Genomic DNA, 25,902 nt, shown 5'->3' with positions numbered 1-25,902 from the left:
TACCAGAGGAGGTGAGGGAGGACTTGGAGGGTCCGATCACGGCCGAGGAGCTGAAGGCGGCGCTCTTGTCCATGGAGAATGGCAAGGTGCCGGGGCCGGACGGACTCCCCAAGGAATTCTACACCTGCTTCTGGGACACCCTGGCGGCAAATCTGGTGGAAGTGGCGCAGGAGATCTTCCGCCGGGGGAAACTGGGAGACACCATGAGGGAGGGCATCATCTCCCTGCTTTTCAAGAGCCCTTAGCAGAGACGGTGAGACGGGACCCTGGAGATACCGGGAGGCGTGGGGGAAACCCTGAAGATCTCCCAGTACGCTGACGACACGACGCTGTTCCTGAGGTCGGACAGAGGGTTGAGGAGGGCCCTGCAGGTCATGGAGCAATACTCCAGAGCCTCGGGGTCAAAACTCAACCGCCGAAAGAGCAAACTGAAGTTCTTCGGGCCCTGGAAGCACAGGACAACGGCGCCGGAGGGTCTCGAGCTCTGCACGGAGCCCCTCAAAATACTGGGGGTTTCCTTCCAGAGCCAGGACAACGAGACCAACAACTGGACCAAGAGGATCGCCAAGGTGAACGCAAAGCTGGGTCTGTGGAAAATGCGGTCGCTGTCCTACACAGGGAAAGTGATGGTGTTGAAAGCAGACATCCTGTAGGCATGGGTTTACCTGGCGGTGGTGTACCCGCTGCCGGCCAGACTCAGACGAGCGGTGCAAGGGATGATCTTTGGCTTCGTCTGGGGCGGCAAGTACGAGTACATCACGAGAAACCGGATGTGTCAGCCGGTCGAGGAAGGGGGTCGAGATGTCCCACATTTCCCCCTGAAACTCGACTGCATCGTCTACTGCAGGCTCTGTTGGGCGCTGCGGGAGCCCATCGGCCACAAGTACCAGTACTTTGTCAGGCTGTGGCTCTCCGTCCCAATGAGGCACTTGGTCCAGTGGTCAAACACTGGGCCCAAGGCAGAGATGCGACTGGAGTTCTACATCCATGCTGTCAAGTGGAGCAGGAGGTACGAGGCCACGAGACAGCCAGAGCTCTACTAACCACAGAGCCCTGTACAAAGAGGTGAGGGGGCATTTGGTCGCTGACGAAAGGCTGCAGGTTCCCAGACAAGTCTGGGAAAGGACACAGCCCAAAGAACTTGACAACCAACTGAAGGACCTCAACTGGATGGCTGTACACAAGAGACTGGTTACCAGAAAGGTCCTCTACAGACACTCGATCTCCAGGAATCCGCATTGCCCCCGGGACACGTGTTTTGACGAGGAGACTCAGGAACACGTGTTCTGGAGCTGCCCCTTCGCCAAGGCGGTGTGGGGCAGAATGGACAACATTATGCAACTCCTGGGAACGGGTGCGGTGCTCAGTTACCAGTACATTCTGCTGAGGGCTGGCACCCACCGGACTGGACAAGGGGACACAGGACCTGCGGGGGCTGCTGCTGTCCCTCACAAAACAAGGACTGTGGAAGGTGAGGAACACTCTCATCCGGCACAACATAAAGTGGGGGGCGAGGGAGATGCAGGAGAGGATCCTGGTGGATCTCAGGAGGAGGACAAGGCCACGTCGCCAAATGGGGTGTCCCCACGGCGAGGGAGCTCTGGAAAGGACTTTGGGCCCTATACAGGGATTAAAGGACAATAGCGAGTGGTAGGTTTGGAGGGACTCTCTTAATTGCACAAATCTGCCCCCACTTGCAAAGATTGATAACGGACAATCAATCTCCGTTTCGCCGTTGTTTTTTATTACATGGAGTGTTAATATGTGTGAGATGTTCCTTTTGAGATGTTTTTTTTTGCGGAATAAAGTATATTTTGTAGAACAAAAAAAATCTTATGACAAGGTTTACAAGTTATCTGTTGAACTACATTCTAATAGGTGTGGTCACATTCCAGGTCATTTGTTTACGTTTTTGTTCCTGCAGCAACTGTTAGATGAAATGTGCTAATATGTAACCTAACTCCAGTGTGAATAACTAGAAGAGGGGAGCAGCTCCATTCCAGACCAAGGGAGCTTTGAGATTGGCTGGGCCAGATCTCTCATTTGCATATCTGATTTGGAAATATAACACTAAACCCCTTCTTGCATGGATTTAACTTGCACCCAAGAGTCCCCTACTGTGTATTGCTACTTATTTTTTTATGATAAGTGGTGATTACCAGTTGACAGGTTTTATTTGTTGAATTATAAATGGTTTTGTATTATCATCCTGAATGGCCTGTACTCAAGGTTTGGTAGGGTATGTGCTTTCATTTCATTTCCCAAATTGAATTTTTGCTCTTTTAGTATTTGTCTAGAAGGCTTTCTGAAGTCAGGAAGCCCATTTATTTGGTGAAAAAAGATTCTGTATTAATATTAATATTTCTCATACAACATAAATAGGGTCTTTTATGAATAAAAAGATCTTGCACTTGGAAATCGTGATAAAGCTGTGTGCTTCCATACACTCGAGCAGTTTTGATTCCTAATATTTGACCTTAGGTGTGGGAACGGGTCTTTTTTGCAATTTGATTTCCAATTGATCAGCACAGTATAGAAAATAGACCCATAAAGCAACCTCAGCAGTGACAAATGTCACTGGGTCACTTGGGTTTATACGTCGGGGTCCGGTAGTGAAGCTCCGCTCCTGTTTAGCCTCCGAAGCCGTACAGGGTGCGGCCCTGGCGCTTCAGCGCGTACACCACATCCATGGCGGTGACGGTCTTCCTCTTGGCGTTCTCCAGGAACACCTTCAGCACCCCGCGGGTCTCCTCGTAGTTCAGCCCGGAGATCCGCTTCACTCCCCCACGGCGAGCCAGGCGGCGGATGGTGGGCTTGGTGATTCCCTGGATGTTGTCGCGAAGAACCTTACGGTGACGCTTTGCGCCTCCTTTCCCGAGTCCCTTTCCGCCTTTGCCTCTTCCAGACATCTTCTAGTTATCAGCTGTGAACACGACACACACTGCTCATCTTTGATGTATAATAGACATCTTTCTTTAGCATTATCATTATTGTTAAAAAAAAAGGGAGGAGCAGTGGCTCTGTGGCTAAGGATCTGCGCCTATGACTGGAAGGTTGCTGGTTCAAATCCCGCGGCTGGCAGAGGAATCCTACTCTGTTGGGCCCCTGAGTAAGGCCCTTAATCTTAACTGCTCCAGGAGTGCCGTACAATGGCAGATCCTGTGCTCTGACCCCAAGCTTCTCTCCCTGTCTCTGTGTCTGTGTCTCCATGGAGAAAAAGCTGGGGTATGTGAAAAGACGCATTCCTAATGCAAGAAATTGTATAGGGCTAATAAAGAAACATTATCATTATCATGTCTATTATACATCAAAGAAAGATTTTTGTAGGTGTAGAAACTAGTAAATAAAGCCAATGATTTGTTTTAGAAATGTATTCTTAAAATATACAATTATTCATACCTGAACAATATGTAGTTCAAATTATACATTATATACAATATTATATTCAAATGTCTAATCATCATAAAAAACACAACTAGTAAACTTCAGTTACAAATTCTGGTAACATGGCAATATATATAGTAATGACAAACACAAACTAATTACATGAACACGCTAATATTTAACTCAAAACCACATTTCGATTCAAATATAAATTTTTAAAATTTACAACTTCTTTATTTCCACAAAAATATTATTAATGTAGCACAAACGCTTATTCTAATAAAGACAGAAAGAAACTGTTTGTTTTGTGTCTACTGGTGATCCTCCTCTCGATACTAATGAAATGTTTAATATGATCCCTCGAGAAAAAAAAGGAATCAATTTCCGCCTGGAATGATTGATGCCCCATCAAACATTTTGTAATATCCCTGGAAGTTTATACAGTAGAATCCTGGTTCATAGCTTAAATTCAAGGTAAATGAGACTAAGGAAACGAGTTGGAAACTTGATGTCGAAGTGGGATTTAAATCACCCATTTCACATTTTACTTCATTGGGCAGTATGTGCCAGAGAGCAACACTGCAGCATCCCTTCGATAGCTCAGTTGGTAGCGCAGAAGACTGTAGTGAAGTCAGCAGGGAATCTTTAGGTTGCTGGTTTGATTCCAGCTTGAAGGAAGGTGCTTTTCGTGTACTTTAATCAAAGAGTTAAAAAAGTGAATCTGTTTTATTCAGACATTGATCAAAAGCTCAATAATCGACGAAGCAAAGGCTCCTGTTCCGAATTCAGCCCACGTCTGATTGTCTTGTTTTGGCCAAGATCTGATCTTTGAATTAAGGGACTACACTGTCTGCTTTGTAATTCAAAAAAACATACAAATGTCAAGTTTTTTGTAGATATAAAGGTGTTCTCTGTTTTCAAAGGATAGCTACTTAATTGGCATAATGATTCGGTATTGATTTTTTATCATTGTATTATAAAGTTTGTGCTTTCTGTGTTTTTATCGTATTGTTAACTTTTAACTTATTAATTAACTTATTTTTTAAACAAATGCTTACAAAGGCAAACACGGCACACATCTGTTTATACCAGCGGTGAATTGTACATTTTTATTAAGTACAAGCTACTGTGCACTTCTGGGAGTATAACAGGTTCGATATAAAGTGGCAAAAATATAAAAGGGGAAAATACCCCAGACTGCATGTAAAGCCCTCGTTGTGACTGTTTTAGATAAAATGGCGTACTATGCACGAAATGTTGCAGAAACACAATCTGATACAGGTAGGCCAGTGCTTCCAAAGCATGCAGGTGTAGAACAGGACTTAATGCATTTTTATACAAAAATTTGTATTCTATATTCTGGTCGCTTGCAGATTATAATGGCATATGTTTAGCAATAATATTATTTATGGTACCTGAAAGTTTCAGGTTGTTGCACAAAGCTAAGGTATGCGTATACGTGATCTGACAACTGAAATCAATTTCCTGTCATTAAACTCTGTTTATTTTTAAGTTGAGGCCCAGGATCCAAATCTTCAGTTCTGATTTTTTTAAGTGATATCTTTCCTTCCTGTCGTGGAAGTCACACGATGTAAGCAATTGTTTTTTTTACGTTGCGATCCAAAGAGCCTCAGACGCACAGTCTAACAGTAACCAAACCAGAATGGATTCTGCTGGGAGCCGGGCTGAGCTCATTCTCACTCCCTGTGCTGAAAACAAAATTATTTCTTCCCCGCACATCGTCTACAGATCACTGGAACACATTCTCTAACTCTCACAATCCCGACAGACTTCGCTTTTTCAAAAAAAGTAGATATAGCCCTGAAAAAAACATTAGCTTTATCAGTTTTTACATTAATCTATTTTGAATCAAAGTTTGATTTTTTTATTGCATTTTACATTATAATAATAATAATAATCATCATCATCATCATCATCATCATTATTGCTCACACTTATATAGCGCTGTTCTGGATACTCCACTCAATGCGCTTTACAGGTAATGGGGACTCCCCTCCACCACCACCATTCTCCTGAATGATCACAGAGAGTCAGGACCTCGGTTTTACGTCTCAGCCGAAGGACGGCACCTGTTTACAGTTTAGTGTCCCCGTCATTGTACTGGGGTATTAGGACCCGCATGGACTGCAGGGTGTGCGCCCAGTGACAAAAACCAGACGTGTGTCGGGCTCGGCTGCGAGCAGGACAATGACGTCACGGGGACAAAGTAGAGGAAATCAGCTGTCAGCTGTTGGTTTGCACTCTGGACTCTAAATCCTCCGATCCGATTTTAAATCTCTCTAATACCTGAGCTGCGGCTTCTTCCGAGTATTTATTCGTATACTTATTATGTGTAAGTGTATAGATGAAACCTTTCATATATTGTTCAGTTTAAATCAAAATGCTTTACTATTACAAGAGAGAAGTATAGTATGAAGGATGTGACAAATGTATGATTTCTTGGAACAAAACGGTTTTTATTTGCGTTCGAAATGAAGCGGAATTTTAGCGCGACATACAAACCCTTTGTCTTTTTTAGAGTGATTTTTAAACAGACATAAATGTAGAAAACGTGTTTTTTTAGCCCTACAATAGCAGGGTCAGTGACGTAATGAATAACGCATCAGGCCTCGCGTCAGAAAATTATAGGTTCGACTGCCGTCTGGCTTGTTGCGTTTATACCACTTACATTCTTTTATATAAATGAACTGCACCTGAAAGCTATAGAAAACACTTTGGGTAAGTTTTCTGCAGCCTCATGCGAATTTCGACAACTTACCCAAAACACTGTACTGTCTGGAGTTCAGCTCCAGCTCTGAACTCAATTGCAATGAAAAACCATGCGTAACAAAACTGGAGAACAGCTGAACTTGTGCTCAGTTCGGTGATGAGGGTTCAGAACTGTCCTTGTTGTAATTAGCACGAACTGCACAGGCTCTGAATCAGACCATGTCAATTAGTCTGATCAGTGTAGGACACGTTAATGTAGAATTATTAATAGGTTTATTAGTTAGTTAGTTCAGGTTTACCCACCTGGACTAATGTAGAATTATTACTTGGTCTGTCTCTTGTTTGTACATAAATGAATGTCTCTGACAACTTAATGTTAGTTTTATGATGTAGGTCAGGCGTTGACATATGCACGAGTATACGAAATGTCTCACTCCTGATTCAACTCATGTTCTATAGGAGATTGGCGATTCCTCCTGTTTCTTGTACAACCATATCAGAACAGAAGCCCGTGTCACCCAGCTGTGATTCAAGATCGACTCGCATCTTTATCCCTTTTTTGTTCGTGATCATTATTTTCTTTAGTTATGATCAATATTGAACTTTTTCGAAATGAAATGACAATAATCAAACATGCAGGCAGATTTTTGAAAAGTATTCAGAATTGACAGGGTGCCTCTTTGGAACAGTCGTCAGAAAATGTGAGAAAATGAAAGTTATGTAAGCTCTCACACAAAGCATTGAAGATTGGAATCTGAGTGTAAAAAAGATACCCGTCTCCCAATGATAGGCAGGGATACACACCATGACTCGAATAGACTCAGCGAACTTTAACACCTATGATATTACGAGTGCTTTGCACGTGTCGAATTTCAAGAAGGAACTACTACAACAGTTGTGGACATAATTCATTACCACCGGCAAAGTCCAATGCCGGCAACTTCTGAGAAAATAATGTTCACTCATGGAATTTGGTCTTTGAACAGCTGGCGGGAAAATTCATTTATACTCCTGTTGCACCCTCAGCTGAAACATGTTAAAATAACAACGCAGATTTGTTGGAGAACCTGACAAGAATTATTGGGTTAGCACTGTTTGTATTCTGGTATATTTACTTTAATTTTAATATAAATGTAAACATGCATGCTGTATAATCTATTGTAATTTTAAAATATGTTAGCTGAGGATGCGAGGGGGGCTATTATACCTTGTGAAACACACAAGGAACTGTAAAAAAGGCTGGTATTTGAATAAAATTGGCGATCACAAGAAAACCACACTTTATGTGGTATTATCATCAATATCCTTCAAAATCTATGTTCAAATGAAGGATTTGAAGAAACTATGAAAAAAGCAACAGTAATAGCAGAGGATTTAGATTTTTGCTCTTCAAGTCAGTAGATCGACGTAGAGTTGCGCCCCTACAAACAGCACAAAGGATGAAACCCACCTCTTTCATTATTGCTATGTTTGTTCCGGTGAAAGTAGCATTTGTGCTATTGAAAGCATCTCGGAAGATGAAGGTGCAGTCACTTCCACATGGTCATGATATCATTAGATCCGACGACAAGAGCTGAAGCCCCCGGCATTTTCCAAGCCAGCAATGTGAGGAAGATGAACATGGAGGTAGGTAGCGTGGCCGAGCGGACTAAGGCGCTGGATTTTAGGCTCCAGTCTCTCTGGGGGTGTGGGTTCGAATCTCACCGTTGCCAAATGTTAGTGTTTTAAGACCTGCAATACGATCATTAAAAGCGCTTTTTGTTAGGCTGCGGGAGGTGTTTAGAGATAGACTTTCTAAAAGACAGGCTTAACATCAAGGCAGAAAAAATATTTTGTTTTCTCAACAGAAATTCTTTTTGGCACGTTCAGCTTTATGTAGGGACCAACATCTGCCGAGATCACTTTTGAGGCAGTGCACATGATAGTGTGCCGGCAAGTACATTTAATATTGGCTGTGGTGGTGAGCTGCTTTTGTCTATGAAACTTTTAATTCTTCACGCCGAATCGTTGGCAGGGGTAATAGCTTATCTTTGAACATAGCGCTCCATCAGAAATACTTTGTTCGTGCTCAGAAGAGATCAGAGGATTAACTTCATGAATTCACATAGCATACCTTACAGGAAAAAATTAAAAGGGGAATTGATTCAGCACTGTCGTTTTTTCCTGTGCTGTCTTTTAAAACATATAAGATCAAGAGTTTACAGATTTCTCCAAATAACAGCTATACATTTTAACCCAGCGGTTAGCATTCCTTCAATCCAATAGTTTTACTCCTGGTAAAATGCAGCGAAATATATAGAGAGATGATATTCAAATATTTCAACATTCTTATTGGATTACCTGTATGGATATATCGCTCAGAATTCCTAATATGATTTTGAGTTCAGTTTTGCTTTACTACTTTCAGAGTCTTTTATTGACCTTGCTGAAGCAGAGAAGTGACATAATCACAAATGCGACCTACCTGTGCTGCTGTTTTTGGTTAATAATGATTAAAAAAACAGCTCCTTGCATTAAGAGCAAGAGCAACCAACACGCTTGCTGGTTGTGTTTGGTATTTTCTGGGATGCTCTTCCTCAGCTGCAAAGTTATTTGGCGAGCAAAGACCTCTGAGAAGGAGTCTGAATCCGTCAACAACACAGGAATTCTAAGATCGCACTGCCGTCTTGTGTACAGAGATGTGCCTTTTCCTTATAGAGTTTTTTGGTATTTAAGAACACGTATCCTACCTTGAATGCTAGTTTCAAAAGATATGTTACCGGATCACAGATTTTCTTGAAAAGATTTGGGGATGCACTTACCAGGATTCAAACCCGGCTCGATTATTTAGAAGGCACCTATACCACCAAAGCACTTCTGAGAAACACCGGCACATTTCCGTAATCCTCCCTCTCACCTACAAAGTTATGAAGAGACAGACGTCCAATGGAAATTAATTTGATTCACTCAAGGCTCCGCTCTTTTATTGTGATGTCATTTTAATTAATGTTAGCTGTGATAAGGTGTCGTTTCTGTCTCTTAAAGTTTAAGTCTGCTCCTTTCTTCCTGGTTTAGAAATAACATGTTTCATGATTGTTAACAAACAGCACTATCAATTATTTGTCCAGCTCTAACGCCTGTGTGCGTTGACAAGGCATCTCCAAAGGACATATTAAATAACATGATCCTTCCTGTTGCCATTCCTGTGGTTGGAGCGTTGTTTTGCCCTTTTTCGTTCTTCTACAATATTTGCAGACAGGACTTTATCACTCGAGTTGTACAAAACAAGTCGGTCCATGAAAATCATCTGTACTGCTGTTGTTCTATGCGTAGTTTAATCAAGGTAGTCGAGTGAGGAGGTAAAAAAGCACTCCCCGTCGATAAATAAAAATAACGGATTCATTTTAACCAATCTCTGGAAGCTTCGATGCGGTTATTTTTCTTTCATTATTTCTTAATTCCAATGAATTTACTCTGTAGTAGAGGAAACACAAAAGTGGGAAACTGCAGGCATCCTTCGTTAGTGGTGGATTGTGTTCAGAGAGCATCAGCACATATCAGTTCTGTTAATAAGTCTGTTGGGGATATACCTCAGTGGTAGAGCGCATGCTTCGCATGTATGAGGTCCCGGCATCTCCAGGTGTTTTATATTTCTGTGCTCACATTGCAGTCTTCTGTTGAATGTGAACTCTTTGCTCATGTTCATAGAGAGCCAAGTTCACACAATTAAACTCAGGCACACTCGAAGTGCTACGGTGTTGCTCTGCTGTTTTAAATGTACCTCTAAAGCATTTAGTTCTGTTAACTACCAAATGATTTGAACTAATTTTATGTCATATTCAGGAAATCCAGAGGTCTTCAGACGTGTCGTGGCTGTTGAAAAAGACACCTTTTGAATCTCGACCAGGATTTCTTGAGAGATCATTCAGTGAGCGAGTCCTCCCTCTGGACTCCACACTGAGCTGAAAACTGCGCGAATTCCATTGTACAACCGAGAAAAAAACTGATGGACCAAACAACGACATTTGATGATTACAAGAAATTCAAGAAACACAACAGTCCGAACACAGGTTTGAATCCCGAACGCTTAATTTAAAAGACAAAGCGAAGGATACGACCTGTAAACTCTCTTTGTGTCTTACAGTTTATGATATAAAAAAATCTTCCTTTCAGAATAATTTATTGCTGATGATAGACTATTTATTGAATTTTAACAAAATGTTTTTTAATTTTAAACAAAAAAGTGTGCACACTTATAGAACCAAGGCATTGAAAGTTTTTTTAATTGTTGTTCCAAAAAATGTTCCATTTGTTTTCGTTCTTAATGTTGTTGATTAAAAGATCTTATTAAATGCGAAAAAATCTGAATGTGAAAAAAGGTCAAAATGCTATTGAAAAAATCAGTAATGTGAGGAAAGATGAATTACCTCCCCATGTCATGCTGTATTTCTCACTCATTCTACTGGGAGTGGTGCCGTCGCTTCTGGATAAAGTCTGTCAGTAGACATTCCAGACGGGTCAGGTACTGTATGACTGCACTTCGGCACAAGAAGAGACATGTGACTTGCGAGGATCACCACAGTGTCATTCACTGTCAAGAGCCCGGATAGCTCAGTCAGTAGAGCATCAGATTTTTAATCTGAGAGTCCAGGGTTCGAGTCCCTGTTTGGGTGTTTGTGTTTTCCTTAAGTGTATTGTGAAATTAATTATAAATCGTATTTTATCTTCCACTCTTCTAGCTGTACTGTCGATATTTTAAAAGTTAATCACTTGTATTTTCTTTAGTGTTTCCTTTCACAAACCGAAAATGTTCAAGACTATTTTGTCACCACATTCCACGTAGATAATCACAGGAAAAGAAAATGAAACGCAGTGAGGAGCTCACACAGTGAGTACTCTTGAATACAACAAGAGGAAAGGCACACTGTACATCTGCGGAACATCACGTCCGAGTTTACAGTGACGGCTTCTATTTCCACTGATGAATGAGACAGATTTATGAGGAGATCCTACGCACAACTAAGCCAACACATCGCTATTTCGGTCTGATGTAGAGGCTCCATTTGTGTCAGCAGTACCATAAAATGTAAGTCTTATACACTTTCAGGGGCTGCATCTGTAGCGCTTCATCTAAGAAGACTGTTTTACTTTACCACACGGTTACATTCACCCACCCAATTTATTCTCAGAATACCCAATGGCTCAATAACCCTGTTTTCCCCTGGGAACCACCAGTGTACAGTCCCATTCCATTCAAAAATATATATATGTGAGTCTTAAAGACACCGGGGTATATACTCCACACCAAAACTCGTATGTGTCTATTCCACAGACGCGGGCGAAGGGACAAGTAGCTACACATTTAAAAAACCTCGTTTGGGGTTTACAATCCCACCGCAAAACCTTGTGGAGACAGATGTTCACGCCATACCAGAGGGTGCGGGGCATATTATCAGACCGCCTGAGAGAAGACGTCGGTATTATATAAAACATTTTTTTAGCATAACCATTTAAACGTGTCTATAATAAAAACCCCCACCGTTTTTTGTTAATTTGCGGTGAGTTCTTTCACTAATGGTATTTTCCCACTCCGTGCAGACCCCGGACCTTCAAAAAATAAACTGCGACGCACCAACACGTTAACTGGGTCAACGAGCTCAAAACGTCTGAAATCAAGAAAGCAAAGGTTAATATAATGTAACGCAACGGGGGCTCAAGCGGGCGCCCTTGCCGCATCTGGTCGGTCCCATCCCGACTGGAGGCTCGAACCTGGGACTTCCGCGTCTCTCTGCAGCGACCTAGCCCCGTGAGCTAAAGAGAGATCTCTCCACAGCCCAGTAGCTGTGGTCCTGCTATCACAGGGAAGGGCGGTGACGTCACCCGCTCTGGTACGCCGGCTCTTACACACAGTGCTTGTCGGCCGTAAGCGTTACAATAATTTAAGCGTGGTCAAGATGTGTTATGATCCACTTACGGCAAACGTTACTTCTTTTGTTAGGATGTTAATTCGCTGAAAGATCCTACTTCGCGTAGTTTTCTGTTTGGGAGTGTTAAAAACCTTATTTTAAAACTGCTTAGCTTTTAAAGTTAAAAGCGACTGGTCTGTCCGCGGGTCTATAGGCCGTTAACCACGCTCTAGTAGCGCCACCACACCCGTAAAGGAAACCAGTGTAACAACATGTCCGGGTAACTTGTTCCATTCACCCGCAGCCCTGTGTGTAAGGATGCGCCACATGTGTGGCGTTTTTATCATAGTTATCGTAGTTTTCTGATTTTGACAGTTTAGATTTCATTGATTGTTGTGTTGAAAAGTCTTATTTTTATCACAGTGTAGTTTTCTGATTTTAAGATGTGGAGCATTGGCGTGGTAATAAAAAGTATTTTATTTTTTCACACAGCCGCTGTATCTACGAGCGGCGAAACAAATGTGGCGGAAACGTCGGACCCTAAGGTGGTGACTGCATCGGAGACGGCTGTTAAGACACTGACCAAAGCCAGACGTGTCAAGCCTGCGGAGAGAAATAATAACGCGCCTAAAGACTTGGTGTTGGGTGATGTGCTAGATTCAGTGCGCGGTATTACACAGTCACTATCAACGGCGATCACTAATGAGGTGTCCAAAAAACGAGCTTTAGAGTGTCTAAGAGCGGTTTTAGCCGGTGTACAGACCTTGTTTCCAAAACAGATCCAGGTTTTCACCGCTAACCTCTTAGATATAATTTCTACAGAAGATGCAGCTCTAAGCTCAGGATTTCAGACCACGATGATGATATTTCATGCTTCATTGGTGCAAATCCCCGGCGATAAATGACTAAACATGCGGTCTAAAAAGTGTTTAAAAGACCGACCGCTTGCCAACCGCAAGCTTTTGTACATAAATAAAAGAATTAAACTGGCAAAAGCATGTTTGTTGTGTCGTCAAAGATTCAGAGAGAGGCATCAGATTTCCCAAGAGCCGCCCGAACCACGCAATGAGAATGCCGTGGTAGAAAATAACTTAAGGCCCGAGGCTGTTGTAGCAGAACAGGATGTCGGTAACCGAGAACCGGTTGTATTGAACGATCTGAATCAGGTTGGTGGCAGTGCAGGGGCGAATAGAGACCCCTTAGTTTTCCTGGAGCGTATACGTAGTTATAACAGGACTTATAATAATTTTAGAGCAACAGAGCACCATGAAGAATGTCATATGTACAGGCTATAGACGCTGTGCATGGTGCAATCCAGAGAATATTGGATGAATTTTCTCCAAACATCGGGGCGAATGATTTTGTACAGCTGCATTTGACTGCGGGTGGTTTTAACAAACCCTTGTTCTCACGCAGGAGACACCCCGGAGAATTAAATGCTGCCGATTTTTTAAGCCACATCTCGGACCTCTTACAGAGCCACACCGAGGTTCTCACCGATGACAGCCTCCGCTTAGTGGTGACGATAGTTAGGAATATGCAGGGGGGTGCCCGCCGAAGATTTAAATCCGTTCTGTACAGCCGGGTAATTGCTCAGAAAAAAGCACACCTTATCGACTTACATTACACTGGTGGTAATCTGTGTTTCGACGGGTGTGTGTACGGTTTGTTGAATGAAGGTTGTACCGATAGGGAAATGTTACAGAGCGCTAAACGAATGCACAAAGAGTTGGGTTTTCCAGAGAATCGGAAAATTAGTTTGTCAGACATAAAAATTTTGTACCACGATCAGGGTGATTGGAAATATTTTACAACGGGGCCCACACCACCAAATTCTAAAATACTTTTTGTTCTACTGCATGAAGAGCATTTTTATGGGGTTTTAAATATTAAAGCTTTTGTGGGGGCGGCGTATTTTTACACTAACTGCCATGTGGCGTATAGCCACAAGAACGCACACGCCTGTGTTAAAGCTTGTAAAACCTGTTTAGATCCCCAATGTTGCAAAATTGATGCAGAAATTCAGAATTGCCCGGCCTGTAAGGTCTTTTGTCGTAGCTCTCAGTGTTTGGCGAGACACTTGCGGAATGCGGCGACGGGTGTGAGTAAGTGTGAGCGCAGGGTCTTTTGTGAGAAATGTGGGGTTTATAACCTCGCAAGTCACAAATGTAAAGAGAAAATGTGCTCGCGTTGTAACAACGTGATCGACACCCCTGACACACATTTGTGCTACATACCGCCTTTGGACAACCCCAAAATTTCAAACAAGTACATTTTTTTTTACTTTGAATGCATGCAAGAAACGGGGACACACATACCAAATTACGTCCACGCCCTTCATATTCACAATAAACGAAGCTGGGAATTTTATGGTGAAACTTGTCTAAAGGATTTTGTGTGTAAATTTATTGATAGACGTTTCAAAAACCATACGTTCATATCGCACAATGGCAAGGGATATGACAATTACCTAGTAATCAGACAGTTGTTAGCTGAAAAGATGGACGTTGAACTAATTAATCAGGGTGGTAAGATAATGTGTATGACTGTAAAAGCTCTGAACATCAGATTTATCGATTCTTTAAACGTTCTACCTATGAAATTAAGCAAACTGCCGGCCGCAATGGGGTTCCCTGGGGCTAAGGGGAATTTTCCACACTTGATGAACACTTCAGAAAACCAAAATTATGACGGCTCGCTGCCGCTGCCAGAACTTTACGGCGTTAACTACATGCTGCCGAGCGAGAAAGCCGGGTTTTTGGTTTGGTATGAAGAATACAGGGGAAGTGTGTTTAACTTACAGAGAGAGTTGAAACGTTACTGCCAGTTGGATGTGGCAATTCTAAGAGAAGGCTGTATCAGGTTTCGGGACGAGGTCATGAATATGACCAGACAGACACGCGTGACTGAGTTAGGGGCCGCCTGTGTTGTCTGCATCGACCCCTTTCAGTTTGTGACCATCGTTAGTGTCTGCATGGCCATGTTCAGACTTATGTTTTTACAGGAAGAGACGATTGCGTTGCTACCCCATGAAAATTACCACCGCCAGCAAAAACGATTTTCTACACCCAGCATTCAATGGCTTATGTACATCGAACACACAGAGCCCGTTAAAATCCAACACGCGTTAACCACGGCCAGTGAGTTCAAGGTTGGCCCATATTTTCTGGATGGTTATGCTGTAATTGACGGAGTGCCGACAGCCTTTGAGTTCAACGGTTGCTTTTTTCACGGTTGTAGCGTTTGTTATTGTAAAAACGATTTTAAACGATTTTAATCCGCTTACAAACACTACTTTTGGTTGGTTGTACAGAAAGACGATGGTGAAAATTAATTTTCTCAAAATGAGAGGTTTTAACGTGCGTGTTTTGTGGGAGCACGAGTTCAGAGACATGCTTGTTGAAAATGGAGACTTGGGTAAATTTCTAACAGCGAGTCGCTTTTTGGGGGGAGAACAAATGAGATTTGTTTGCATTACACAGCGCAGCCCGGTGAAAAAATCCATTACTATGATTTCACCAGTCTGTATCCATTTGTGAACAAAACTAAAAAATACCCACTGGGGCACCCCCGAATAATTTATAAAAACTTTGGAGATTTAAAACAATATTTCGGTTTAGCAAAGGTGAAAGTTCACCCACCCAGATGTTTGTACTTTCCAGTTCTTCCAACCAAAATTGACAAAAAAACTGTCAACACTGTCGTACATGTGGTGAAACAAAACAGACCACTCCCTGTGAGCACGGTGATGAAGATCGCGCCTTGACTGGTGTCTGGTGCGCCCCTGAATTATGGCCTTAGATCTGGGGTATAGAGTGGGTAAAATTTATGAAATTTGACATTTCGAAAAGTCCTCACACAATCTTTTTACCGACTACATCAAACTGCATCTGAAAGGGAAACAGGAAGCTTTGGGGTTTCCAGAGGGGTGTACAGATGTCGTGAAACAACAAAGATATATCAGCGAATATTATGAAAAAGAGGGTGTCCGGCTGGACCCCGGCAACATTAAAAAGAATCCGGCCAAAAGACAGCTTTCAAAAATTGCCTTGAACAGTTTGTGGGGGAATTATGGACAAAGAGACAATTTACCACAGACCACCATTGTGAGAAACCCCGATGAATTGTTCAGGTACTTATTTACGCCATATCATGAGGTGTCAGCCTGCAAGTTTATCAATGAAAACACAGCCTGTGTTATGTGGAAACACACTAAACACTAAACACCACTATACAGGCCATTCAAACACTAACATTTTCATCGCTAGCTTTACAACCGCCTATGCCCGCTGGGAGTTATACAATCTGCTAAACGCTTTGCAAGGCCACTGTCTGTACCACGACACAGATTCCGTTATCTTTGTGAGCCGGGAGGGTGAGTGGAATCCGGGGCTGGGTGACTATTTGGGTGAGCTGACCAGCGAAATCGATGCTGGACAACACATCACCGAGTTTGTATCAACAGGACCCAAGTCGTACGGGTACAAGCTGTCTGGTGGGAAAGCCTGTTTAAAGGTGAAAGGCATTACGCTCAATGTGAACAATTGTGAAAAAGTTAACTTTGAGAGTCTGCGGGACTTGGTTTTTGACTATGGCATTAATCCTTATGCAGAGTGCCGGGAATTTAAACACATTTCTATTCAACAGCCGATGATCGTGCGTGTTAAAAAGGATTGGCGCAGTGAGACCCGGACCTTAAAGAAAACCCAGAAGGTGGTGTACGACAAGCGGGTGCTGCAAGAAAATTTGACATCGTTGCCCTACGGATATTAACACGATGGATGTCAGGTTAAAACACCTTTTCATGCATTTTTTCCTGACCCTCGAATTGCGGTCAAAGTTATTTTATAAAACAGCTCTTGGAGAAGAGTGATACCGTTATGACTCGTAAACCCGAAAACATAGTCTGGTGTTACAGCTGCTGGCAACCTCTATCCGCTAAGTTGCTTGTGAAATTTCCATACATTCAGTTTATAGAAGGGCTACCGACGTCGTTTTCCGATGACCAGCTACTGCCACCGGATAGAGTAAATTTGATTATAGTTGATGATTTGATGGAGTCTGCATGTGAAAATAATGAGATAGAAAAAGCTTTTACAAAATACGTACACCACCGAAACCTCAGCATCATGTATATAGTCCAAAATGTGTTTTGCCAAGGCCGGAAAAGTAGAACCATAGCGTTAAATACAAAGTACATGGTGCTGTTTAAAAACCCTAGAGATAAACTACAGATTACAACCCTGTCACGGCATATGTATCCCGGTAAAGCCAGATTTTTTTGGAAGCGTTTGATGACACTACTAAAAAACCTTTCGGTTACTTGTTGGTGGATTTAAATGCCGACACCCCAGATGACTATCGCTTGTGAACAGGTCTTTTCCCCCCAGATGTACCCGTGGCTTATGTATTTAAAGAATCTAAAAGTCGGTGATCTCGCAACCACAGACTCAGTCAAAAAAACACGTTCGGGCCGTCGTCATGTCTTCACGCGTTCGGAGAAACCTGACACTTGCATTTTCTGGTAAAAGCCAGCCCCAGTCACCGGAAAGCTATTCTCTGTGGGGCTTCAGATGATCTTGTACAGGCAATAGCTAAGCCTGCTAAGCAGTTTGGGACCCTGAAGAGAAAGCATAAGCTTTTAAAGACTTTGAGTCAAAGGGGTCTTTCTCTTAAAAGAAAGAGACTCTTGGTGAACCAGTCCGGCAGTTTTATCGGGACACTGTTGAGTATTGTAGTACCATTGATTACGGAGCTTCTACAACACCGATAATGGACCACACTGAAAAAAAATGTACCTTGTACCTCAAAAACAGCTCGACTCCTAGACTGGTCCGGCAAAGAAACCGATGTGAGAAAAATAACAACCCGCAGGTTGGATGACGAAATGAGAGACATTTTTCAGAACTCGCATCTGCCTGAATATGAAAACGTGAAATTATATAATCAGCTGTTACAACGGTATTTGACATTAGTATGCCAGGAAGTTTCTGAAGAGGGGACTTTAACTGTTGTACGACCCGAAAATGCACCCGCCGATCTATCACACGCATTACCACAACAGCCGTCATCGACCGACGCTGACTTTGGGTATATTTTAGACAGTGCGTCTCAGTGGTTCCAGAGAAATGCCGAGATATTGTTAAAGACTATGGCACACAATAAACCGTTAATAGCCGGGAATTAAATAAAATTTGTGTACAAAGGGGCACCCGTTGAGGGCTCTCACATGATTGATCTTGTCAGGGCTCTCACACAACAGCAATCAGTTGAAGCCGGTAAGAAGCTAAAAGATTGGGATGTGTTCACAGGGGCAATGGCCGAAATCAACGTACCGGGCACCTTGCTAGCCAATGCTGGTAACTGAGAGCTACTAAAACTCAAGTCTGCCCCACTGTGGTGTGCAGCGTCTGTCAAAACTTTAAAACCCCATGTCCCACCCCCTTTTCAACCAATGGTGTTGTTATAGGGTGGATGTCCCTCCTTCCCCCACAGAGCAGTAGTGTGATAGAGAGGTTTAACCAAACTATTAAAACAAAAATGTGGAGGTACCCGACACACAAAAACACCTTTCGATATATCGATCTGTCTGATCTTATTTACTTTTATAATCATAGTTACCACATGACTATTAAACGACCCACGGCTTCTGTTACAACTGATAACTCCCTTGAGATGTGGAGAACCGTCTATGGCGAACACTTTAAGCGAAAACCGTCAAAGTTTTCATTTAATGTAGGTGATCATGTGCGGGTGTCCAAAATAAAAGGGAATGTTTGAGAAGGGGTATGAACAGACCTTCACAGATGAAATTTTCATTGTCAAAGAGCGGACCACGGCTCTGAGACTCTATTACAAACTGCAGGACTATGCAGGCGATGACATTAAGGGCTCTTTCTACACAGAACAGCTACAGAAGATAAACCCCAATTCTGAGAGCGTCTTTCGCATCCAAAAGATTAAAGCAGCCTGGGGGCGTGAAAAAAACAAACAGATTTTGGTAAAGTGGCGCAGATAGAGCGATAAATTCAATAGTTGGGTAAAGGCTTCCGAGGTCAAAGAAATATAGAGGTGCTGAAAAATGAACCCCAATGTCTTCTAGGTTACGCTGGCCAGTAATTCATCCTCAAAGATGTTTCCAAAGAACACCAGCGCGTGCTTCACAGAGCATCTGGCAAAGGCGATTGACCTGGACAGGGGCTGGGAAGTGGGTCTGGTCGAGCTGCACTATCCGCATACGCTAAACACGTTTGATCAAGATGAAGATTTTCTGTCCATATAGTCTAATCGCTGATGAACATGTACCTTACCTAGAGGGTACTACTGCAACATCGATCAGCTCATACATGAAATAAAACGTGCTGTGGAAAAAGTTCTGTTAAACCTCTCTATTACACTAACCTTCACATCACTGGCCATAATGAATTGTTCAATATTCTCACATTTGAGAAAATTTTGGAAGGTCCTGTTAAGAAATTCTTTTCTGTCATCAGTTTGTAGCATTTTAGGAGTACGACCCTCTTGAAATATATTTCGGAAATCACTTGTCACGACACCTCCAGACTTATAACATGTCTACATGTGAGGAGATGTAACAGAAACCATCGTTGAACTCACTGTAGTCTCTCATGTTCACCAAGTCGGCCTGCCACTGCCAGTCCATTTCAGGTACCAGCGTCCTGCTTCTCTTAAAGCTCACACGTGCTGGCTTGTGTAGAATATAAGCCAGCTGGCCGGACAACCAGTCTGATACCCGGCCGCGGCTGGCGCTCACACCCCGGGAAGTTGTGGCCCTCACCAGACTCCCCACGCTGCCGTAACTTAGTTGGCAAGACCTGGGTTCGAGCCTATACAGTGAGGCACGAACTAGGGTGGGAGCGGCAAGTGCACAAGCCCTAGAACCTGAATCCATTACAATAACAAAAGGACAGAATTAAATGGGGTTAATTTCGAAATCGCAAATATGAGATACCATAGCGCGTTTTTTTTCCACTTCCTGGTGGAAACGGGCTTCCGTAGTTTTGTGTATTCTTGATGCATCACAAGGAGGTACAGATGCAGCCATTCAAAGTGCGCGGTACAGACACGTACCGGAAGTAATTGGCTACGGCGTCGCGCATCGTGACGCATGATGATGCGGGGTACCGCGGTATGTGATTGGTTGACCGACAGGGGCACTCGTAGTCCGTTGGTCTGTTGTAGAAAGACTTACAGTACAGTAAACGTCTTTACTGTGCCCGTTGTAGATATTGAATTTTACCACTGAAGGGAAATCTTAGTAGCTGAGCATAAAAAGAATAGGAGCTCAGTCAATTCTTATGGAATGTGTTTCCTTTCTTCTTTTTTTCAGCATGGAATAAACCTGTTACTTGATTCAACATTCCTGTTAGACAAGAGGAATTGAAAAAAAACAATTTTGTCAATGGAAACCGGTGTGTGTGTCTCTCTCTGCTGAATGAATAAAAGCATTTTATTAAAAACGCGTTTGCCTGGTATTTACTTTGGTCCCTTTTAACTGTTTTTCGATCTACTGTATTGCTTTGAGATGCCACTTTTAAAGGTGATATGTAAAATAAAGTTTTTTATTATTGTTATAGAGAAACATGATCAGATTTTCCCTGGTTCAGAAAAAAAGATCTAAAGTGCTACACATAACTTTCTTAATTCGATGTATTTAAAGCAGTGAACTACTGTAGGTGTAACATAACATTCAGACGTACAATCGAGAATAGTTTTGTGGTGTTTGTTTAGATGAAACGTATAACGTAACAAAATTAAAGACGATTAAAGTCTGTAATCTTTCCACTTGTACTGTATGTCATCGGAAAGTTTCTGCTTTGTGTAAGGATGGTATCAAAAAGCAATCTTAAGTGGTGAGAAAGCTGTGCTCAATGTATTTAAGGGACTTAAAAGTAAAAGGAGATGCTTCATATTGCTTGACTAATTTTAAAAACTAAGTTTTAAATGCAGACGCTCCCTCGGTGCCGCGCCGGGTGTAAATATCAAAATATACATTCGTCCCAGGCAGAGGCCGAAGAGCGCCCGGCTGGGGTGCGTGGGGAAGAGCATTACAGGAATGAAAGGCGGGGTATAGGAAGGCGTTCAGTCTGGGCAGGTATAGATTACACTTTTCTAAAACGTACTTGAAAAATAAAAATGATTACAATCTAATCCTTCCACGTTTGATCCCAAAATCCCAAGAGATATAAATCTAAATGGATAGAAAGTTATGCTGAAAGTTTATTAAGATACTTAGAAGACAAAGATACTGTATCAATTTATGTTGCATTAGCCTGATTATGATAAAAAAACACAATTAAACACACGTTTGCGATTTAAATCAATATAAATGTTTATATTGTAACGCATACTGTCCAGCCTCCATTTCTCTATAAAAATTTACTCTATTACACACACACACACAATAGAAGCAGGAAGCAGAAGCAGGGACCGTTGTCAGAAGGCAAGAAGGTGACTATTCATTGTTATCAAAAATGACTTAGAATCGATCATGTTGTGATATTTTGAAATAAAAAAAAAGTCAATTGACTGTCCATACTATCGCTATTCTATTTTTTTGAAGTAATGTTTGTTAAGAGAAAAGTCCAGCACCAGCTGGATTTGAACACACAACCCGTGAGTTGGTAATCGGGCACGTAGACCAGTAGGCTACAAGGGAAGTCACATGAAGAGAGAGGCGAAACAGCCCTACACAGCCCTGTCGCAGTACACGAATATAATCATATCGTTATTCAATTTTTTTGATACGCGATTCCATATTATATTAGCAGAAAAGCTTAAAACTACCACTTTTTCACATGCTATTTCACATGCTAGTTAAATACTTGGATGCTTAAAATCGTTAGGGAGAAATGGAATACCAGTGTGTATTTTTCCTTTAAAGTACCGATTCCTGGAATCTGACTGGCTGACACCCTTCTGAAGTGATTCCATAAAATCTGGTATACGGAAAAGAAAGCGTTGATACATACAAGTATCTTTTAATACAGTCTTTGCTGTGCTCTTGAGGATCCTTGTGATATTTTGAGCTCTAGTTGAATGATAGGCGTCGCATTTTAAATCATTTTCGTAGTTAGAAATTATGAAACGCCCTGTTAAAAGCAAGGAAGTTTTTATGCCCGTTGAAGTAAAACAAAATGCCTGACAAAGTATGGCTTGGACAGATTCCAAGTGCTTGTACAAATGTGCTAAAGAAATTATACTTTGAGTATATAGCTTGTCCAAAATCATTCATTATTAATACTATTAGTAACATCTTCGGTAAAGGCTTTGATGCATAAATATTTCTGATAAAGGTAGGTTGTGTATTTTTGTCCAACTGAGCAATCTTGCTTTAATAAAATATACGAACATTTTAATGACTGATGATTAACATGCTGTAATACACAGTTCAAAATTAAAAGCTCAAATGCTGTACATGAGAGGTTAAGCTCCCCCCGGCGGTTTTACAAGGTGACGCGGATAGTTTCCGGCATGGCATCAAATGACGCGATTAACCGCGTGATACTGCGTGACACCGCGACACGCCTACCGGGGTATGCTGCGGAATACCCCACCCATTTTGAATGGCTGCATCTGTACTCTTCTCTTTACCGCACGTATGGAGTTTGGGTCTGATCGAGCTCGTTACTCGTCACTCACGCAATCTACTACCTAATCCAATACAGCCCTTTATTTGGCTTTAAACTCCACCTGTTACCCCTCACACTCAATGTTTCAGAAAAAGGGTTTTAATTTAAACTTTGCCCAGCAGTGTTTGAGCAGACAGAAGAAATAGAAGCGCCATTCGCGCCAGTTTAGCATAGTAACCACTAACTCCAATAATCCACTAATTATTATTATTATTATTATTATTATTATTATTATTATTATTATTATTATTATAAAAGCAAAAGAATCCCAGCTTCTGCATAAAAAAAAAATATTGATATAGTACATCCCCAACACTGGCTGAAGACGCTGTGTGTGTCCGGGCTCAGCGGTTATATAGGACAGGACTCGGCGAGCTGCAGGTGAAACTCATTGCTCTGCGCTCCCCGTGCGGAATGCGCGTCTCCTCCCTCCAGACTCGTCACACCGCCTTCTACAGCGGGAAAAAAAACTCCCCTTTACTGTCTTCATACATCCCTCTTAAATCCCAGGAACTGAGTCAGTACTGGGTTTCTCTGTTCGAGATTATAAGCGGAAACAATTAAAGCGCTGAAAGCAGGAAGTTATTTCTGCTCGTAGGCATAAACGTGTAAAAATACATTTTCTGATTCCTAAAACCTAATAAAATCCATGTAAGTCTCCCTTTTGTTCCCAATGCACATAACTGAATATAAACCAGTCAAGTTCAGGTACTTTTCTGATGTATATGAATACACTAGTTCTGGCGCAGCTGTTACAACAAAGATACTTACGAACTATTTTTTTCATACGAGCTCTTGCCGTTTTAAAATTGAATATTTTTTCATTTCGCTAAATCACACGAAACACCAACAACACTCATCATAAGCATCTGACCAATCACATTCCTGAATTTTAAAAGTATTTAGTATTTATTTTTAACTTTTTTTATTTTAAAAAAAATGTATACACCTGTTTTACATATCCTTGCCATTTTTGGCATATTGTAAGTGGATTGTAACTTCAAATTGATAATTCCTGATCTTTATAACTGTGTATCATTTCTTTTTACCTTGTTTTAATATGTTTTAATTTTTTTTGCATTTTATAGAACTTTTTTAATATATTGAGCATTTTAGCATAATTTTAAAATAGGACTATCAATGCTCCTGACTTCTAAAACCTGTATTTATTCTGACATTTTTCTCTCCAACAGCAGATGAGGAGGGATGCATTTGATTTTAAATTGGTTGATTTTAGGGGAAAATGTACATTAATTTCTTTGTACGTATCATCAGTGGGAAACTTGGCATTTTGGGATGAATTGCAATCTTTACTGCGAGACTGATATAGAAATGACGGGAGATTTAAATGACACATTTGATAAATCAGACAGGCACAGTACAACATCAAAAATGGCAGAACCCTCTAAAGTACTGAAATATTTTAGGCACATTCATAATCTACGAGATGTTTGGTGGTTACTGTGTCCTGCTACCCTTTCATATTTTTTAATGTGCATGAATCTGTCCCACTTCTTTTACTAGTTTTTAAGGAAGATTCTGAAATATCTGATTACGAGATCAAGCCAGAAAAAAAATGATGACAATTAGTAAGAAGAAAGATACAATGTATTGACAATGTAATATGCTTTAAAGGATTAAAAGGAAAATAAATACTGTATCTATGCAAACTAATTCAACTGAGCTCCTCTTAACACTATAGCCTGAAGAATTGCCAAAGCACAATGTATCACTTTGGGTGACACTAAGGGAAGAGGAACACAACACTCAAAACCACAAACCACTTATTTTCAACAGCAAAAATATGCTTGAAAATATTTGACAAAAAAAAAGAAACCTTACACGCATGGAAACCAATATTTATCTGCTAGGGTAGAATGCAGCAGAGAACAGTAGGGCAGAAGGCTAGTGTAACTCTATAGTGCATCACAGAGGCCGGTCTCTTCCCCTCATTATGCAGGCTGAGTTGTTCACAGTGAACTGTCCTCCAGCGATAGTCAGCTGCAATCACTGACATCAGACATGATGTTAATACTCTGACAGCACTTTGGCTGATTTGGTTAAAGTGTTTTCCTATTAAACAGGAGATCTTGAGTTCAAATCCCAGTGGTGTCTTTCTTCCTGTCTTGTCTTATAGAATGTATCACTATGGATGATCACGTGCGGCTTGATTTTGTTAAATGCAAGTTTTCATTTTCTTTCTAGAACAACTTGCTTTTCATAAAATTCATACAGCTTGCGAAAGATGAAACACAGATCTTGCTTATCAGTACAAAACAAATATCACAGGCCGGCAAGAATAAAGTATTTTTTTTTTACAAAAAGCTTGCAAATGGAGAAAAGGGATGCACGTGAGTCTCTGGGAGCTGTTACTTGAAAGGTTAGTGGTTCGAGCCCATTTCTCATTATTCTACTTAATTGGATTTCTTAGTAAAACCTTAACCCACTTGATATTTGCAGGAAATGCAGTTTTTTTGTGTGACGAACTACAACAAGTAAACAAGTGAGTACATTAGTCATTATCACTGGGAATGACCAGTCATGGCCAACATTCAAGGGAATCGTATTCAGTCACGGACTTTGACCTTCAAATGGTTGGCGGGAGAATTCATTTATACTCTCGTTGCACCCTTAGTTAAAATATTTAAAATTACAACACAGATTTGTTGGAGAACTTGAAAAGCAAAAAAGACAGTTGGACAGCATGATTATGTTAGGACTGTACATTTGTATTTCAATACTTTTGTATATTTATCTTAATTTTAATATACATGTAACCATAAATGCTGTTCTATATATATATAAAGATTGTTGTATTTTATAATATTTTAGCAGAGGGCACAAGGGGGTCTATTATACCTTGCGAAACATCCAAGACAACTATAATAGAGGCTCATATTTTAATAAAATTTACTTTAAAAGAAAACCAAAATTTGTATGAAATCATCCCTCAATATCGACGTTCAGTTGAAGGATTTGAAGAAGCAACAGCGATAGGTGAGTACATTGATTTTGGACCCATGTTTGCATCTGAATAATCTTTCCTCCTGGAAAGAATTAAAAACAGGTCTGTTTTGAGTCTCATGATGATTCTCTTCTGGATCTGAAAAAAAAAACAGTGCAAATTTGTTTCCGATGTATTTTTCAATTTTATCAGATTTTTTCAGGTGAATGCAGTCGATACGTTCAAGTTTTTATATGATGACAGGACCTACACTTAGGGCTCAGTACTGATAACACTGCTGATATTG

The 25,902-nt window shown here is 41.3% G+C and overlaps 2 protein-coding genes and 3 non-coding genes across 5 annotated transcripts in view; 4 read left to right on the top strand and 1 right to left on the bottom strand.

The window, feature by feature from the left end:
- Nucleotides 1–25,902, top strand: part of LOC138242535 (scavenger receptor cysteine-rich type 1 protein M130-like) — a 358,811-nt gene that overhangs the window by 139,889 nt on the left and 193,020 nt on the right. The window lies entirely within an intron of this gene.
- On the top strand, nt 2,269–2,324 carry LOC138243782 (U7 small nuclear RNA). The gene has a single exon (XR_011192400.1). It is a non-coding gene; the product is annotated as a U7 small nuclear RNA (small nuclear RNA).
- Nucleotides 2,631–2,909, bottom strand: LOC138242490 (histone H4-like). Its single transcript, XM_069198032.1, has one exon. It carries the CDS (start codon nt 2,907–2,909, stop codon nt 2,631–2,633), a length of 279 nt encoding a protein of 92 aa, XP_069054133.1.
- trnay-gua (transfer RNA tyrosine (anticodon GUA)) lies at nt 3,974–4,061 on the top strand. The gene is given in 2 exon segments: nt 3,974–4,010; nt 4,026–4,061. It is a non-coding gene; the product is annotated as a tRNA-Tyr (tRNA).
- Nucleotides 10,694–10,766, top strand: trnak-uuu (transfer RNA lysine (anticodon UUU)). Its single transcript has one exon. It is a non-coding gene; the product is annotated as a tRNA-Lys (tRNA).

This window comes from Lepisosteus oculatus, chromosome 14, assembly GCF_040954835.1.
Source record: "Lepisosteus oculatus isolate fLepOcu1 chromosome 14, fLepOcu1.hap2, whole genome shotgun sequence".
Classification (NCBI taxonomy): domain Eukaryota; kingdom Metazoa; phylum Chordata; class Actinopteri; order Semionotiformes; family Lepisosteidae; genus Lepisosteus; species Lepisosteus oculatus.
Note: the sequence above shows the minus strand (reverse complement) of the source record. Positions and strands in the feature narration are given on the sequence as shown.